Source organism: Anneissia japonica, unplaced genomic scaffold, assembly GCF_011630105.1.
Source record: "Anneissia japonica isolate Jap-2015-1 unplaced genomic scaffold, ASM1163010v1 scaffold288249_len478412_cov200, whole genome shotgun sequence".
NCBI lineage: Eukaryota > Metazoa > Echinodermata > Crinoidea > Comatulida > Comatulidae > Anneissia > Anneissia japonica.
Genome location: NW_022758042.1, coordinates 213,911 through 230,411, shown reverse-complemented (window position 1 = coordinate 230,411; position 16,501 = coordinate 213,911). Strand labels below are relative to the sequence as shown.

The 16,501-nt window shown below is 33.3% G+C and overlaps 1 protein-coding gene across 2 annotated transcripts in view; it reads left to right on the top strand.

The window, feature by feature from the left end:
* The first annotated feature begins 792 nt into the window (after window positions 1-792).
* The window catches only part of LOC117124977 (nuclear receptor-binding protein-like), a 52,014-nt gene continuing 36,305 nt past the window's right edge, over window positions 793-16,501 (top strand). The window contains exons 1-2 of one of the 2 annotated variants that reach the window (XM_033271326.1): window positions 793-1,281; window positions 15,920-16,042. In XM_033271326.1, coding sequence (XP_033127217.1) covers window positions 1,144-1,281; window positions 15,920-16,042 — 261 coding nt within the window. In that variant the 5' untranslated portion in view covers window positions 793-1,143. The remainder of the gene's footprint in view (window positions 1,282-15,919; window positions 16,043-16,501) is intronic. The other variant, XM_033271327.1, reaches the window with a different exon arrangement.

Below are 16,501 nucleotides of genomic sequence, written 5' to 3'. Positions count from 1 at the left end.
ACACAGAAAGTATAGCACACCGGATATTTGTAAGGAAGCTGGAATTTTTTTTAAAGATTCTGGTGATATTTTCCATTCTTCAAAACAGAAAAGGGCTAATATAAGGGGCATTTTTACTTACATTTTCAAAAGTGAGTTAGCTTACACCCCTAAAATATGTTATTTTGGGTTTAAAAAGTCAACAGCAGTTATTACATTCAGGTTTTGTAAATTAAACAAATTAATCTAGGGTATTGAAGCTGCTGCAATTTTGGCGGCCATTTTAAAAGCGCCCTCAATTGCCTCCGGGAATCTTCACATTAATAACTTTAGCTAATTATACTTTACTCCTATCATTACATATTCAAAAGTTGGTCAAACCACCCTCTTCTGTGCTTATTTTACCCATATATATGTAGTTTATTGGATTTTGGCGGCCATTTTGAAAAAGTGCCCTCATGCGAAAGTTCTCAGGTTACACCCCTTTTACCTCACATATTCTGATTCCCCATAAAAAACTGGTCTAGAAAAACCATATGAGAATTTCTACCTCTCCAAGTGGCACCTATCTCAGTTATAGCCTGGTCTATGTCCTCATGAACAGAATAATAAAAGAAAGTTTATGCAGCATCAGTGTTTTATAAAATGTTATAAAGCTATACGCGCGCACGCTGTTTGGTGACAACATGGCGCCCATGCGCCAAGTTGGCCAAACTCTCTCTATCTACGGCTCTGTTTGGTTCAGAGATATTGCGCCCTCAACCGTAATCATGCGAATCTAAAATGTAGTTACCTAGGCTTTAGAGTAGAGGCCTAGGCGCAGTGCTGTGGTTTATTGTAATATTTAATGTTTTCATCGGAAAACTGTCTTATAATCAATGAAATAACTAAATATTGACCAGAAAAAGTTGATGATCGTTAAAACATCCAATGAACTTCAATTTTTAATAGATCTCGAGGACGGAGCAGCCACTCCGAACCGTTAAGCGCACGCTTGACACACCACCACGCTCGAGTACATGTGTATGCAAATAATAAACTCTGGTTTTATCATCACGGGGATGGGCAGTTTCATGAATGAGTGTTCAACGACGAGATGTGTATTGAAACTCACAACTGATCTGAACAAGAGAAACCAAAGAATAACAATTTCTTTTTTGAGAAATGGCCCAAACTAAACCTCCAACGGGCGGTAGTGAAGAGAAGAATCAGTCTCCTCACGATAGTGGAGACGATAGCGAAGATGAAAGCAAGGTTTTGGAAGAGAGTCCATGTGGAAGGTGGCAGAAGCTGAGAGTTGTGGTGAGTAGATTGAATGGAATACCCGATTGAATGACAACGGGTTGTGAACACAGTTGGCGCGGCGGCGGTCATTCATCATTCAACCGTTGTTATATTGTGGGTTGTGTAAAGTAGCTTAGCTTGTTCTGGCCTAGGATGGGTTTTATCATGAACTACTAGCCTAGGCATCTAATCTAGAGAACATGATTTAAATATACCAAATTCTGCGCTATTGCTGATATATTTCTTTGTTAGTTTTTAGTCAGTATTTTGTGGAACAAACGGTTAACATTAACAATAACATGTCAACAGAAAGAAACTGATGAATTGTTTTTAAAAATAGGGGCCTAGACCTAGGCCTACAGTACCTAGGCCTAGGCCAGGAAATTTGTTAAAATACAGGAATAGCAATTCTTTTGAAGAGAAGATACTACGAACATGCATTTGTAATTTGACTATATAGGCCTAGAACGCAATCGGATTCTGTCTATGCCTAGGCCCTAATTTAAATAATAGTAGTAGTAGGCTTACGAAATTTTCCAACTAGCAGGTCCTATCATCAGTGGCATAGGGGTCTTGAAATAAAAGGGAGCTGATAGGGTGGGAGATCGGTGATTAGGTAAGGCACGCCCCTCTATAGAAAAAACAGAGTGACATCATTGTTAATTGAAGATATGTAGATTTATTGAAAAGTAAAAGCAACATTGAGTGATGAAACCACATACTAATTGAATAATTAAAATGGTTTTAAATTAATAGACATTGAAATTATTGTTACAAATTATTTCAACATTGATTAATTTTTGATAACTAATTAAGAAATCACTGAAATCGAATGGAAATTTGATTTTTTTTTCATAAACTGTACTTAAAATATAATTTATGTACTCTATTGATTGATGCATACCATATGGCAAAACTTCTTATGCCAGGAAATTTTCATTACGGTAGCTACACTGTTTGTAATTTTCCACTTGTCTGTCTCTGTATTTTGTCAAAAATGATTCTCTTCCTTCATTGGCCAACGCAAATTTTGTACATGATGTACTGTAAACAAAGTCCTAGATAACACTTTATTATCAATAATTATTCAGTACTGTAGGTAAACGGCATTGGAATAACCTCCGGATAGTCCATTGTGAATACTTAGCAGATGCTTAAAATTTAAATAAAGGAGTGTATAAGGCTAACAAAAATTAATTGTTAGTTTCACTTCTAGAATTTCAAATTATTTTTTGGTGATGGTATTTACTATTTGCTATTTACTATCCGAGTGATAAACAGGCTGGTAGTACCTAATATTAAATTAAAAAAAAAAAACAAAAAAAAACAGTAAAGTGAATCATTTGTATATTACTTTTTTCAACCATTTTATGTTTCCACCTCTTCCTTGACGTTGACAACAATTTTTCGGATTTCATAATTTTCATTTTCCATGGAAAAAGGATTGTTTTTTTGAAAAATAGCAAATAGTAAAACGTAAAACTACTTTGCATTTAAATTTATTTGGCCAAAGTAACTGAGGAGATGAACGTGGCATAAACATTGTGGTGAATTAAGCCACTTTCATACAGAGCTATGTTACTGCAAGATTGCGGAAATCTTCCCACTATTGCCTTCTGTATGAATAGGTCAGGGCTAACCGCAGCCCTAGTAATATTACTGCAATATTGCTGGAATAGTACGTTCCAGCGTGTGTTTGAAACTGAAGCAGGTCACTAACCCGCAGTATTACTTCAGTCTAAATGAAGATAACGAATTGGACAAATGTTGGAAAAAGGTAAAAAGGAAGAAGAAAAGAACAGAATTGTTAGTACAATGGTGAATTTGACAGATATGTGCAAGATTAAATTTGCCAGTGTTCAAGGTAATTAGATTGTAAGTAATGAACTACAACAAAGTAATAAAATTTGCCCTATTATCCTTAAAACTCATCTGGTATTTTTGGTGCATTGGGCGGGGGGGGGGGGGTGTGGGGTTGGGACTGCATGCCAACATAGAAAACACAACAATCTGAAATTCTCGGAAATATTGATATAGCGTGTACAGTATCGGTTATGTCGTAAATCTAGGCCTAGCATAGTGGTTACAGGCATGCCTGAGTATGTAGTCCATTCATACAGAAAGGCGTAATTATGGCAATATTTTTATGGTATACCATAAAAGGATGCATGTCGGTAAGCATACTGGCATCGTTATCACATTATCGCCAGCCCGTCTGTCTGAAAGTGGCTTTAGAGGCTGCCAACAGTGAGAAATGAAGTTTTTTTTTTTTTTCATGTGGCACATGTCATGGAGAAAGTAAAGAGATGATTGATGTGTGTTTTCAATTGAATACATTAAATTCTAATAGCGCTCTATGAAATTCACTAACTTGAAATTAAACTTGTAGTCGACAGTGCTTTGCCAGGGAAATAAATTATGTTCTCCGTAAACAAGTCATCAGTATCCTTTATGATAGAGTACTTTGGAGCTATTCAGTTTAGCTCTGTGCTGCTATTATATTGCCATTCAAGGTACAATAAAGTCGGCCACTCGCGGCGCCTGGCAGTTGTCGGCCGATGCAATTCTATGGATAACGCAGCGACACAATGTGCTCGCAATGGATAGTTTTTATTGACGATCCGTTGAGACTGGCAATCAGCAGGCAGCTTCGTGTCGTTGAGTACTTACAGGCAACGGAGTTTGGTTCGTCAAGGGACGGTCACATGTCCATCGTACGGTGCAGTGATTGCTCAGTTTTAGATAATTCTTAAAAAAAAAGGAAAAGAAAATGCCATGGAGACCATCAAAGAACTTAATAATGTGAATGCTTTGCAATCGCTTGCAGTGTTCCAATAAAGAATTAAGAACATTTTTTAACAAATTATTGCTTGCACTCCTACAAACTACAAAGAAGAAAACAGTGACAGGTGACGTGCTTAAAATGTACCTAAATAATGATAGGAAATTTACCAACAAATGTACAATTAGGCCTAAAAAAATTAATTGTTTGCCCTTTAATGCTGAAAATTGTATAGGAGTGTGGGTGCAAAAAAGTTTTTTTTTTTTTATTTAGTATCTTTTTTCTCCTGTCAACAAAATTAACATATTTAAACACAATGCTTGCAATTAAACCTGTCGCACTATTTCAGGGGTATTCATCAGACTGAATAAAAATAACCCATAATCAATATTTTGCAATGAGTTTAGGCCTAGAATGGCGATAACTTACTTCAGACACCAAATTTAGACAACTTCCATATGCAAAATGGAGAAAAATAAAGATCACTTTTTCAAATTTGTGAAAAAAAATCGGGGAAAAAAAAAATTTAAACGCCAACCCTATTTTTCCGTGAGCTAGGGGTGGGCGCTGGAGGGCAAACAAACAGTTTTTTGTTTTAGGCCTTACGAACCAAATAACATACTGTATCAAAAGAATTCAATTTCTAAATTTAGGCACAGTGACTTCAATGCAATTTTTTTTTTTTTTTGACGAAGTATGCATTCTGTTCGTTGGTATACTACTAAATAAAGTATGCCTATACAGTAGCATAAAATGCAATAATAATATTTATAATAAAACAAATAATTATACAGTTCATAATTTGATAGAAAATTGTGCAGTTGTGTTTATGCTACTGATTGATCCTAATCTATGACAACACAGTTAAGCATTTTCTGGTCCATCAATGTCATTGCCATCTTTTTCCACTTATAATTATTTGTCCACTGGCAGTAATTATAGTTCTTTGTTGATACCACTACTACTACTACTACTACTACTACTACTGTACTACTACTACTACTACTACTACTAATAATAATAATAATAAAAATTCATGCATAATTATAGTATAGCATTGAACCTATTTAGACAAAATACTACCCTTTCCCTAATCATAACCCAAAAAAAATGGTACTCAATACTGTATCAACCAAATAATAATAATTTTGTGTAGCCTATTAATGTTTATATTTTAAGAGTTTGTAATGCTAAACTAACCTTGTAATATAATATTAATATTAGAATCCTTGACACTATTTCAAATAGATCAAGTGATCAATTATTATGACCTTTTGAATGAGTAGGTCACACATGATATAATCGTGTATTAGTATCTACTAAACTTGTTGTGCTTCACTGATAGTAATTGTGGGAAATTCACCCACTTCATCAATGGGCGAGTTTTCCAAACACTCAAATGACACAGTGTGAGATAAGAAAAATATCTTGATGCTAAATTCCAAAGCCATGGTAATGGTATATAGTCAGCCTGATCAATGCAGATTTTTCCAATTATCTACAGTTTCATATTCTATTTCCTAGTTATGATGTCATAACTAGATAATCAAGGTCACATACCTTGGCAACAGGTATGTCAACTTTGGGTCAAAGGGTCAAATCATTAAATATATCATATTAAACCATTTGAAATCAGAACTACTGTAGTTTGTAAACATGTGATTTCCAAACTTCATGGTTTCCTTAATGGTATACTGTTTTCATTTGTGGATCTCATTAATTTGTAGGTCGTCAAGAATTTAACATATATAGGGGGAATGATTTTTAAGGTTTTTCCATACTGTAGTATACTGTAGTATCCAAACGTTTCTTGCTTTATTTTTAGTAGCATTGGTGTAACTGCAAGAGGTCCATTACAGTACTGTATTGTTACTGTACTGTACAATGTATTGTTAATTATTTTTTCCAATAACAAGTTAATTGCCATTATGAAGCTATAGGATGTATACTCCATGGTAATACCATTATTTGCCTGTTGGGGTCAAATAACAAAGTAAACAGAAAAGTCTTTCTGTGGCAATGTGATTGGTCACCACCTCCTTTCTCCCCCCCCCTTCCCTTTTTTTTCTCTTTTGTGGGGTAATCACCACCACCTTTATTCATTTTCATACAATCAAGACATTTTGATATTTCTCCATTTTTCTGGGTTTTCATTTTTATTTTCTTACACACTTTTTTTCAAAGCTTACATTCTTTTTGTTATTAAAAGCGTATCTGGATAATAACGCACTCATTTCTATAAAATAGTTGAATATAATAAAAGCATGAAATAAAATTTTATATAAAAATTATATAAATAAATACTTTTTACATATCACTCATTGACTATCACTGCGTTATATCTGAACAAGATATAATAATGTTTGTACCTTTTTTTTTTTTACTTTTTTTTTTTTGTTTTTTTTTTTTTGTTTTCTTTCTTTGTTTTTTTTTTTTTTTTAACAATATAATTATTTATACCGGTATGCGTATATTGACAATGACACCATTTTTGAAATACAGTGCAACTGTAAACTTAGTAATTATAACAAACCTAATGCATCCATATATTTTACAATTGACTTAAATACATGGATGCCCATGGATTTGTACAAGTAGGCTTTTTTAATTCAGTTAATATTTTTATTTTATAAATCAAATAAGTAGCAATTGTATATAATTTGTTTTTAATGTCACACTCACATCCCAGCAGGAGCTCTTTAAAAGAACTTTTACTATTATCAGTATTTTTAAATATTTTATCAATTTTTTTCCATAATATATTGTTACGTGGACATTCAAAAAACATATGTTTCTCATCTTCTATGGTATCACAATTATTACATTTGCATGTATTCCATCTATATAATCTAGCATTGGTAGGAACAATTCGATTCAATAACTTATAATTTAATTGTGCATATTTTTTATTTTTTTCAATTTTTACTTTGTGTCTACAAACTTTGGTCCATTGTATTTTATCATCGAATACACCCTCCCATTTAAGTATGCTCTGAGGTGGACTAAACATTTTATTGACAACATGCTCGTTACCTTTATTGTATGCTTTATTGTGTTTATCCATGCTTTTGGGATTGCTTCAATAAGTGCAGTATATTCATTGAGCCAGTTTCTTTTTACATTTAGTTTCTCTTTGATTTCAGTTGGGTTAAATAATCGATTAAAACTCACTATATTTTTTACTTTAGTTAACCCCGATGATATCCAGTTTGTAAAAAATAGAGCTTTGTTACTTAATGTAATATTCTTATTTCCCCATAAATATTGCTCTAGGATTTGTTCGTAATTGTTAATTACATCATTGCTGAGTTTGTTAAAATCAACACAACACTCTAAAACTTTTAGATAAAAAGATGGTATACTTTGAAAGGTCGTGCAGTTTTTCATGTTAAGGCAGGACATACTAAAAATTATATTTTCATTCCCAAGTTTATTAATGTAATGTAAAGGTAAAAGTTTCCACCTTGCATGTTTTCTCGAGAGAAGTTTTCTGCCCCCCCCCCCTCTTCCCTCCCATATATTATTTCTCTGATATTGTAGGTCCTCCCCTGTTTGAACACATAAGTAATTATCATAGTTGTTTAATTTGTATACCATTGGGAATTTATCCTTTTCAATGAGCTATTCAATGTGTTAACTTTCTCTAATTATATTTTATGACCAAGAGTATTTTTGTGGTTAAAAAAAGTCTGTAATTAATCAGAAATTATTTAGTAAATCATGGTTTTAGCTGGCCAAAAACAATTTTTAGCAATTTGGCTAATTCTGTATGATTAGCCAAAACAAAAGAATATAAGGAATTACAGCTTTAAATTTAATTCAATTAGCTTTTTGGCTAATTTGGAATGAAAATATTTAGCCAAATTCAGCTTTTATATTAGGATTTGGCTATTTGGCTAATTACAGCTTAAACACTGGTTAATCCACATTTGATCCTTTTAATAAACAATTCAATGATTTTTTAATTGGAATTTTGAGGATTTGCACTTTTTTAGATAGACAATTGTTATAGGCGAAGGCCATTATACTTTACCTTGCCCTTCACCTCTTGGGTAATTATAACTTCTGTGTTGATTGTTTCTATTTTGAACAAATTGGGTTAATTTTAATGGATCACTGGTGTTACTAGCTTTGTTTCATTAGTGCAATTGTTAATTGATAAATGAAGCTGTCTAAAGGCTGTTTTCCTTTTAAAATTCGCTACACTGTCGCTACAGTGTTTTTAGTGCAGTCGTTGTCCTGTTCATTGTACTTTTAAAAAAAAATTACATTGCAAAGGTCATACTGTTCTGTTGATCAGTACAGTATGGAATGTATATTTCTAGCAAATATTTGATATTTTTAGGAATTTGTGAATTCTTCCGTAATACAGTGTTTAAGCTGTAATTAGCCAAATAGCCAAATCCTAATAAAAGCTGAATTTGGCAAAATATTTTCATTCCAAATCAGCCAAAAAGCTAATGGAATTAAAGCTGTAATTCTTCATATTTTTTTTTTTTTTTTTTGGCTAATCAAATTTCTATGTGGCTAATTATTTTCATACTGAATTAGCCAAAATGCTATATTGTTTTTGGCCAGCTTAAACCCTGCGTAATATATCAAGCATGTTGCTAAGGAAGTAGTGTTTAAGGTGCCATTAGCAAAATAGCCAAATCCTAATAAAAGTTGAATTTTGTTAAATATTTCTTTTTCAAATTAGCCAAATAGCTAATGAAATTAAAGCTTTCACTGCTTATATTCTTTTGTTTTGGCTATAAAATTTCTATTTGGCTAATTATTTTCATACTGAATTAGCCAAATTGCTATATTGTTTTTGGCCAGCTTAAACCCTGCGTAATATGTCAAGCATGTTGCTCTTGGCCGCTCCAAGTATAAATCCTATCGACCAGGGAGTCGCTTCTACTTTCAGTGCTTTGTGTGCAGCAATGTTGATCAGTATTACCAGCGAAAATTTACCCTCTGAATCGATGGACTGAGAGGAAATCCCATTACAAAAGGAAACGAAATGGGATTAGGACTCAGTTATGTCCACGTGATTCTGTTTCTAATGACAATGAATCAAGAGCATTTGGATGGATTCATTTGACCAACTTTAATGATTAATTAGCCATTAAATAGTTGTTATATTTACTACATCATAATGAATATATTTTTCAAATATTATCTTTTTTTAGAATAATTTATAGATATAATATTGCTATTTGAATATCCCTGCACTGAAGTGGAATGCTCCAACTTTATAACTGTTGGATTGAAACACTTCCTATGCAAACCAATCCATTGAAATGGATTCATTGTTGGACAATTTGGGTTTAAAAAGTCCAACAAAATGAACATCTCAGCATTGGTATTGGTATTGGTATTGGATGGTCATAAATAGAAATTGTTTATAATATAAAAGGTAGGGGAAGGGTCAGTTGGTGGATATGCAATTACAAATTATTTTTGCTCAAGTGCTATAATGCTTGATTACCTTCTGCAGTGATATGAATCTATGATCAATACCTCCAAGATGTAGGCCATAGGCCATGCCACTGAAAAGATCAATTGAACGTGACAACCTTTGGCCTGGTCAGGTGGTGTTACATGGTATCACACATCAAATTTCATTACCATATCAATTTTTAGGCTTTAGTAATCGGACCGTAATGACATCGAGTTATACGTCTTGTAATTGGAACTTCATGTAATTTAGGGTTTGACATTTTCTTGGCGGCACAGCAGTGTCAATGAAATGTTTAGTAAGGCCTGTTTAAACTCTAAAAAAAACCTAACACAAAAACTATGTTTTGATTTCAAGATTATCCTGGGTTGAATCTTGTCAAAAATTATGTCAGATGTTTTTTCCCGCCGAATCAAAAGAAAGTCTGATCCTCAACAAAATGTTGAGTCTGAAATAGAGCATACAGTACTGGAATCCTGGATTCAAGCCAAAATTTCCCTCATCTGCCTTCTCTCAAAAATAAATTTCTATGTGTTTCAAAAGTTTTAGGCTCATAGTATGGTAATGGAAAAAACAGGCCATGGTACATATTTGAGGGATTAGCCCTTCAAGATCCCCAGGGCACAAATGATGGAAAGGGACGCAGTACATCCTATTCTACATTCAAGATCTTCATAATGTGATTACTTCAAGCACATTTGGACATATTTTTTTGCATTACAGTTTAATTTTTTTAACACAACAGCCGAATCGGAAATGTCGTATGTAGCAGCAGATCAATGCTATTGTTGCATTGCTTTTGTCTGAACCCAGACCCATGAGAAGTGAAAATGCAAACATTGTAAGCATTGTCAAGCTAAATTCCACTGCATAAATATCTAACAATTTAAATTACATAATATATACCTCCATGATATGATATTGGAATACTGTACTACAATGTTCAACTTAAAATGCTTACTGCATTTACTGGGCCTAGACTTTAATATGAGAAAATCCATCAAGTAACAGTCTGTAATATATCTAATCTCTTGATCAAAAACCACATGGCCTGCCAAGAAAATGCTTCTAGTTTTGTTAATTGAACTGTATCAGAGACATTCATGTATACCGTAATTAAATATGCAAAATCCTACAACTAGTGAAATGTTTACATGAACATTGCTGTTATTTTAACCAGAATTTGTATTTATCTTTCATAGTTGCCTGACCCTTGTATAGTATCTACTGTAATGAAATTCAAAAGTACATGTATGCATAATATATTACCAGTAGCACAATAAATGGAAAGCTGTATACCAGAGCTGAACGCCATAGGTCATGTGGTACCGTGAAGGAGGTTGCTCAGCAGCCTTCAACGATTTAAAAAAAATCTAATTGGGATCAAAATGTATTGCATAATATATTACCAGTAGCACAATGCTGTACTGTAAATATATAGCAGTATACGAGAGCTGAACGCCAAAGTCATGTGGTACCATGAATGAAGGTCAGTCAGCAGCTTCAACGATTTGCTTAAAATAAACTGCGATCAAATCTTCTTTGGGTTAAATTTATAAAGATTATTATACCAATCACTAAAACTTACACTTTGTGATGTACGGTAAACAAAGCAATAAAACTTGACCCTGAAAAATATGATTTGGTCAGGATTTGTATGATTTGGTTAGTAAAGTCTAGTTACACTATGTTACTGGACTTGCAACCAGACCAAAGAGAAAATCATATCATATTCCACAACCACTTTTAAAGGATCGCAGAATGTGGACAGAATGATGAACATTGTTTATTGGTAAACTTTGATAATTCCCATTGTGCACCTTCCGCATTGTGCCAATCTGATTGAAAATAACATTGATGACTAGTTCTTGAGCTTAATTGTAAACACTCTAAAGTACAATGTAAATTTTCAAGTCAAAGGTTTCTTGATATACTCATAGAGCATAGAATAGTAAGAGGTCGGACTGCCCTAATTTTGTATGCAGGCAATTTGAAGGAAAAAAAATATTACCATGAGATAGGGGGCACTCTGTTAGAATTCAAATATGCGTTCTTTACTCGCAGAGCGCATTCGATACAAAAGACCTATCATCTTCTATTTGAAGGATGCTCTTTAGTTTGTGATATTACTTTGCAAGATAGGATTGTGTTTCAAAGAGACCCTGCAGTTGGACCTTGCTATTCTATACTCTTTGATACACTGTAGTCTAGCAGAAGTTCATAATGAAGGAATTTTGATGTGAGCCTTGCATAATTTAAAACTTAAAATTAGGCATTGTTTTCAGCATTTGTTGTGTTCTTTTTCAATTTTGTATTTGATACAGCTTTTACTGCTGAAATAAAGATTTGATGATTGACTCAAAATGTTAACTAGCTATATTGTAGATGTTACAAATGGTTCTGCGAAATGAACAGAATAATAAAAGAAACAGACATCAATAGATGATTTTCATACACTGGGGGCGCTATTTGATGATGATAATGATGCATGCCTGTATCTACCTCGTCTATGACCTTGGGGTGGCATTCTGTGCCATAGATTTGTCTGCCATAGAAAAGTCTGATTCAGAAATTAGTCTTAGCAATTAATGCCAATTTCCCTGTTCATTATATCTACTTCCCGTTGAAATATAGACCAAAAGTAAGTCGGAGACAGTTTGCACTAACCATGAACCTAAGATTACCCAAAAAGAAAAAAATAACAAGTGGATGTTGTGGAATTAAATTTACTAATATGTCTGTACAGTGTACATATTCTGAGCCTCATGAGAGTAACTAAAGAAAAAAAAAAGAGGGGCATGCTTGGGAGGCAGAATAGGAAGTATGAACGAGGATGTGGAAACGGAATGAAAACAGGAAACCTACTAACACTTAGTAAATGAAGTAAATCCTAGTAAAACTGGTACCAATTGGAACAAATTTGTGTAAACTCTGTACAATGAGCTGTACTCATTCAACATTCCCCAAGTGAAAGCTACGATCTTCCACATCGATATACTGTAGTTAGTATTATGGCAGTACTGAATATAAGCTAATTTCTTCAAATAGATTTAAAATTATTATGTTACACATGTCTTATTCTTTGGTTTTGAAAACAAATTTCTAGCTCCTGGCCAATTTTCTTTATTGTATTATTTGGAAAAGATAAAATATTTTAGTAAAAATTAAAACTCATAATGTCATGGTCACTTTCTTCCAATTTTTAATTCATTCATAGTGTTTCATTACTTCAATTTTCCTTTAAAATAAAATAAATAATGAGCAAATAAATACTGATAAACTTGTACCGATTTGCTCACAATTTCAAACTATAGTTGGTCTTGCAATTATGTAGTGCATAATTTCAAGGCTTCACATTATTACCACGGTCAGTGCATCAGACACTCTCTGTTCCCTTGGGAAGTATAGATATTCCATAATTTTGGAAGTGTAGACAGAGTATTGCATTTCAAACCTACTGTACCAATATTAATATAATATGTATGGTTTTATATAGTTGCCTACACAGAGTCGGGAGCGGTTGGCGCAGTGGTTGCTTTTCGGTCTCTCAAGGTCAAAGTTCGAACCTTTGCTGTGAATTCCGGTTGCGTCCTCGGACAAGGCACTTTACTTGCGTTTGTCTTTCTCCACCCAGGAGTATAAATGGGTACCCGGTGGTTCACTACTGGGGAGGAAAAAAGGTGGTGTGGAAAGGAACTGGCCATCCTACCACTTACTACCGAGGCTTAGTAAAATGGGCTAACAGCTCATTTCCCTACATTCAATAATGAATATGGGACTACTGTACCTTTACATACACACAAGTCTCAGAGTGCTTTTCCACATTATTACCTCAGTCATTGGAACGATATTTATGGGGAAAATTCCATACGTAGTTTGCCACATGAAGTATTTCCTCACATTTTGCACTTGAACCTCCTCGGGTACACATTTATACTCCTGGGTGGAGAGGAGCAACGCAGATAAACTGCCTAGCTCAAGGACGTAAGTGAAATGCACAGCAAGGGATTGTAACCGACCCCGAGGTTGGGAAATCAAACCGTTCCCACCGCGCCAAACCGCTACCAACCAAGTACTCCTTATATAGTGCTCAGAAAACATTGATGAAAGCCCAATTTTTTTCCTCCAACAGTTTTTATTTAGCTAGAGACCTAAAGAAATTGTGTTTGGAATACATCTCATTTTACTATACCATAAAGTTTTCAAGAGAGTTATAAATTGTTCTCCGTCTGTTTGAAACTTTTTAAGCCTCACCAGTCTAGAGTAACTTTCCCCTGTTATATTTGACCTAATTAAAAGGGTACTGACTAGATACCTTGACTAGTTTACCTCCATTAAGAAACCATGTTTCTATCTAGGTCATTTAATTCTGTCCTAGTTTCTGTACTATGTTTAAAGTAGAGTTTCTGATACAGCTATGTATCAATGTATCAATTTCCCATTGCATTATGACAGTGTTTGTAGAGTTTTAATTTATGTTTTGTATTTTTTAAGCCTCACCAGTCTGGAATAACTTTCTCCTGTTATGTTTGACTTAATTAAAGGGTACTGACTAGATACCTCGACTAGTTTAACACCCATTAAGAAACCATGTTTCTATCTAGGTCATTTAATTCTGTCCTAGTTTCTGTACTATGTTTCAAGTAGAGTTTCTGATACAGCTATGTATCAATGTATCAATTTCCCATTGCATTATTACAGTGTTTGTAGAGTTTTAATATGTTTTGTATTGTACAAAGCTATTACATACATACCAGTGTCAGATCAGAATAATCAGAGAAGTTCAGGACTTCAAATTGTTTAACACCTTTTATAGAGAATGAACCATCCTGCTTATATCAGACAGTGAGTGGATATTCAGGGGCCTCTAAATTTATAATGAAAAAATATAATGCTTTTAAATAAGCTAAGTCAAAAAAGGCTTAAAGAGTAAACATATTTTTAATGTCATTTATAGTGTTTAAAGCCAGGGTCTGGAGGGAAAAAAAATGTTTTGATATGTTACTGATATTTTAAAGGCACAAAAAGAGTGTTTGATGAAAAAACCTGTGAACGGTTTAATGCGATACGGATTTTTAGTGTTTAAAGACATCTGTAAAGTTCATGATTTGCTATTTTATAAATTTTGTTAATTTGTTATAGGTAAATATATTTTTATAATTGAGATGAAAAAATATAATTATATTGACTTGTTTTTGAAAAACTCAATCTATGAGTTTAAGTGAAATTTGTGTTGACTCCTCCATTAATGATGTACACTCACCTTTATGCACAAAGAACAATGCGAGATCATAGGACGGCCTCTTTATTAAACCAACAATAATTAGGAAAGTTTATTGGCATAGCATTCTGTAGACAACCATTATGTTTGTATTGTTTTAGTTTGCATACCGCATCAGTTATGAAGCGGTAATATAATTAATTATCCAGACATACAAGTCAGTGACAGTATTGATTGTGTAATCTGCGACAGTTTGCTCATTGTCTGAAGCGGCATTGAGAAAGTGTGAAAGTATTAGAATTTGTATGAGAAATATTACTGGGGATTTGTGAAGTGCCTACCTTCTAATCCAAGAATCTTCGGTTCAATCATGTTATATGTCAGAATTGTTTCTCATGATGATGAAAGATTTTTATTTTATGCTTTCAGCAAAAAGAAACAAATGTATCCATCTTTTTGCCACTCCTAAAATTCAATACAATACACATTAAAGATGTCTGCTTAATACTTGAGTACAGTAATACTGTTTTTCAGTGTACTGGGAGTCGCACGTTCTTTTGGCAACAGTATAGTGTCCTGCTTTTGCGTCTCCCAGGCAGTGATGCCTAATGAATAAATAGAATAATAAATTTAAATAATAGGCGGTCAAATGGTCTTTCTTAGTAACTATTAAATTTTAAAAGTTTTGAAATACATCAGATGAATTTATTGTTTCAGCGAAATGAAACATGCAAAGTAATGCATTCATTTTGTTGCCACTCCCAATATTCAATACTGTACACTGTGAAAGTATTGGTTTTAATGGAGTTATGTTTTTAATGAGTAATACTGTTTTTAGTCTACTATATAGTAGGTGGTCAAATGCTCTTTCTTAGTAACTATTAAATTTTTAAGTTTTTAAAATACATCTGGTGAATTTATTCTTTCAGCGAAACGAAATGTACAAAGTGGTGCATCCTTCTTGCCACTCCCACTATACACATTATTAAAAATATCGGTTTTACTTCAGGAATACATGTACTGTTTTTAATGTACTATTAGTCTGTAAAATGCTCTTTCTTAGTAACTGTAAAATGTTAAAAGTTTTAAATATATCAGATAAAGAATACATAAGAGAAAATATGATGAAACCTTAGGAAGTATTAGTATTTACAGTTTTAAACAATGTAAAAAAAATCATAAACATTATTCTTGTTTCTTTCCTTCTTAGGTAACTCAAAGAGATGTACCTGGCATCGATGTTGCCTACCTGGCTATGGACACAGAAGAGGGAAGAGAGGTCGTCTGGAATGAGGTTCAGTTTTCCGAGAGGAAAAACTTTAAATTACAAGAGGTCAGTAATTATAAAATTGTGAATCAGAAAAAAAGAAATACTACTACTGCTACTGTATTGTACACTGGCAAGTTCAAGGCCTTTGAAATTAAATATTATTATTATATATTTATATATTGTTTTTCAAATTCTGCATCACATCCCTTTGCTATAATTACCTTTCTCATTCCAAAATTCAAATCTCTCTAGTAGTTTCCTTATTCATTCCAAATAATCATTTTCCTTTCCTATACCCATTTTCGTAGCTCGTTCCATATCACTTCTCTTAGGGTTTGCAGAGGATATTTGAAACTAGGTTAACTTTTTGATTTAAAGCAAATGGTGATACTGTTGAAAACTCTGAATGACCCATTAAATGACCAAAAATAAACTTAGGATGGCACGATAAAATATTTTTTAAAAGCCTTTAAATTCCTGATATAAGCTCAGCAAATGGCAAAGAGGTATAGATGGAGCAAT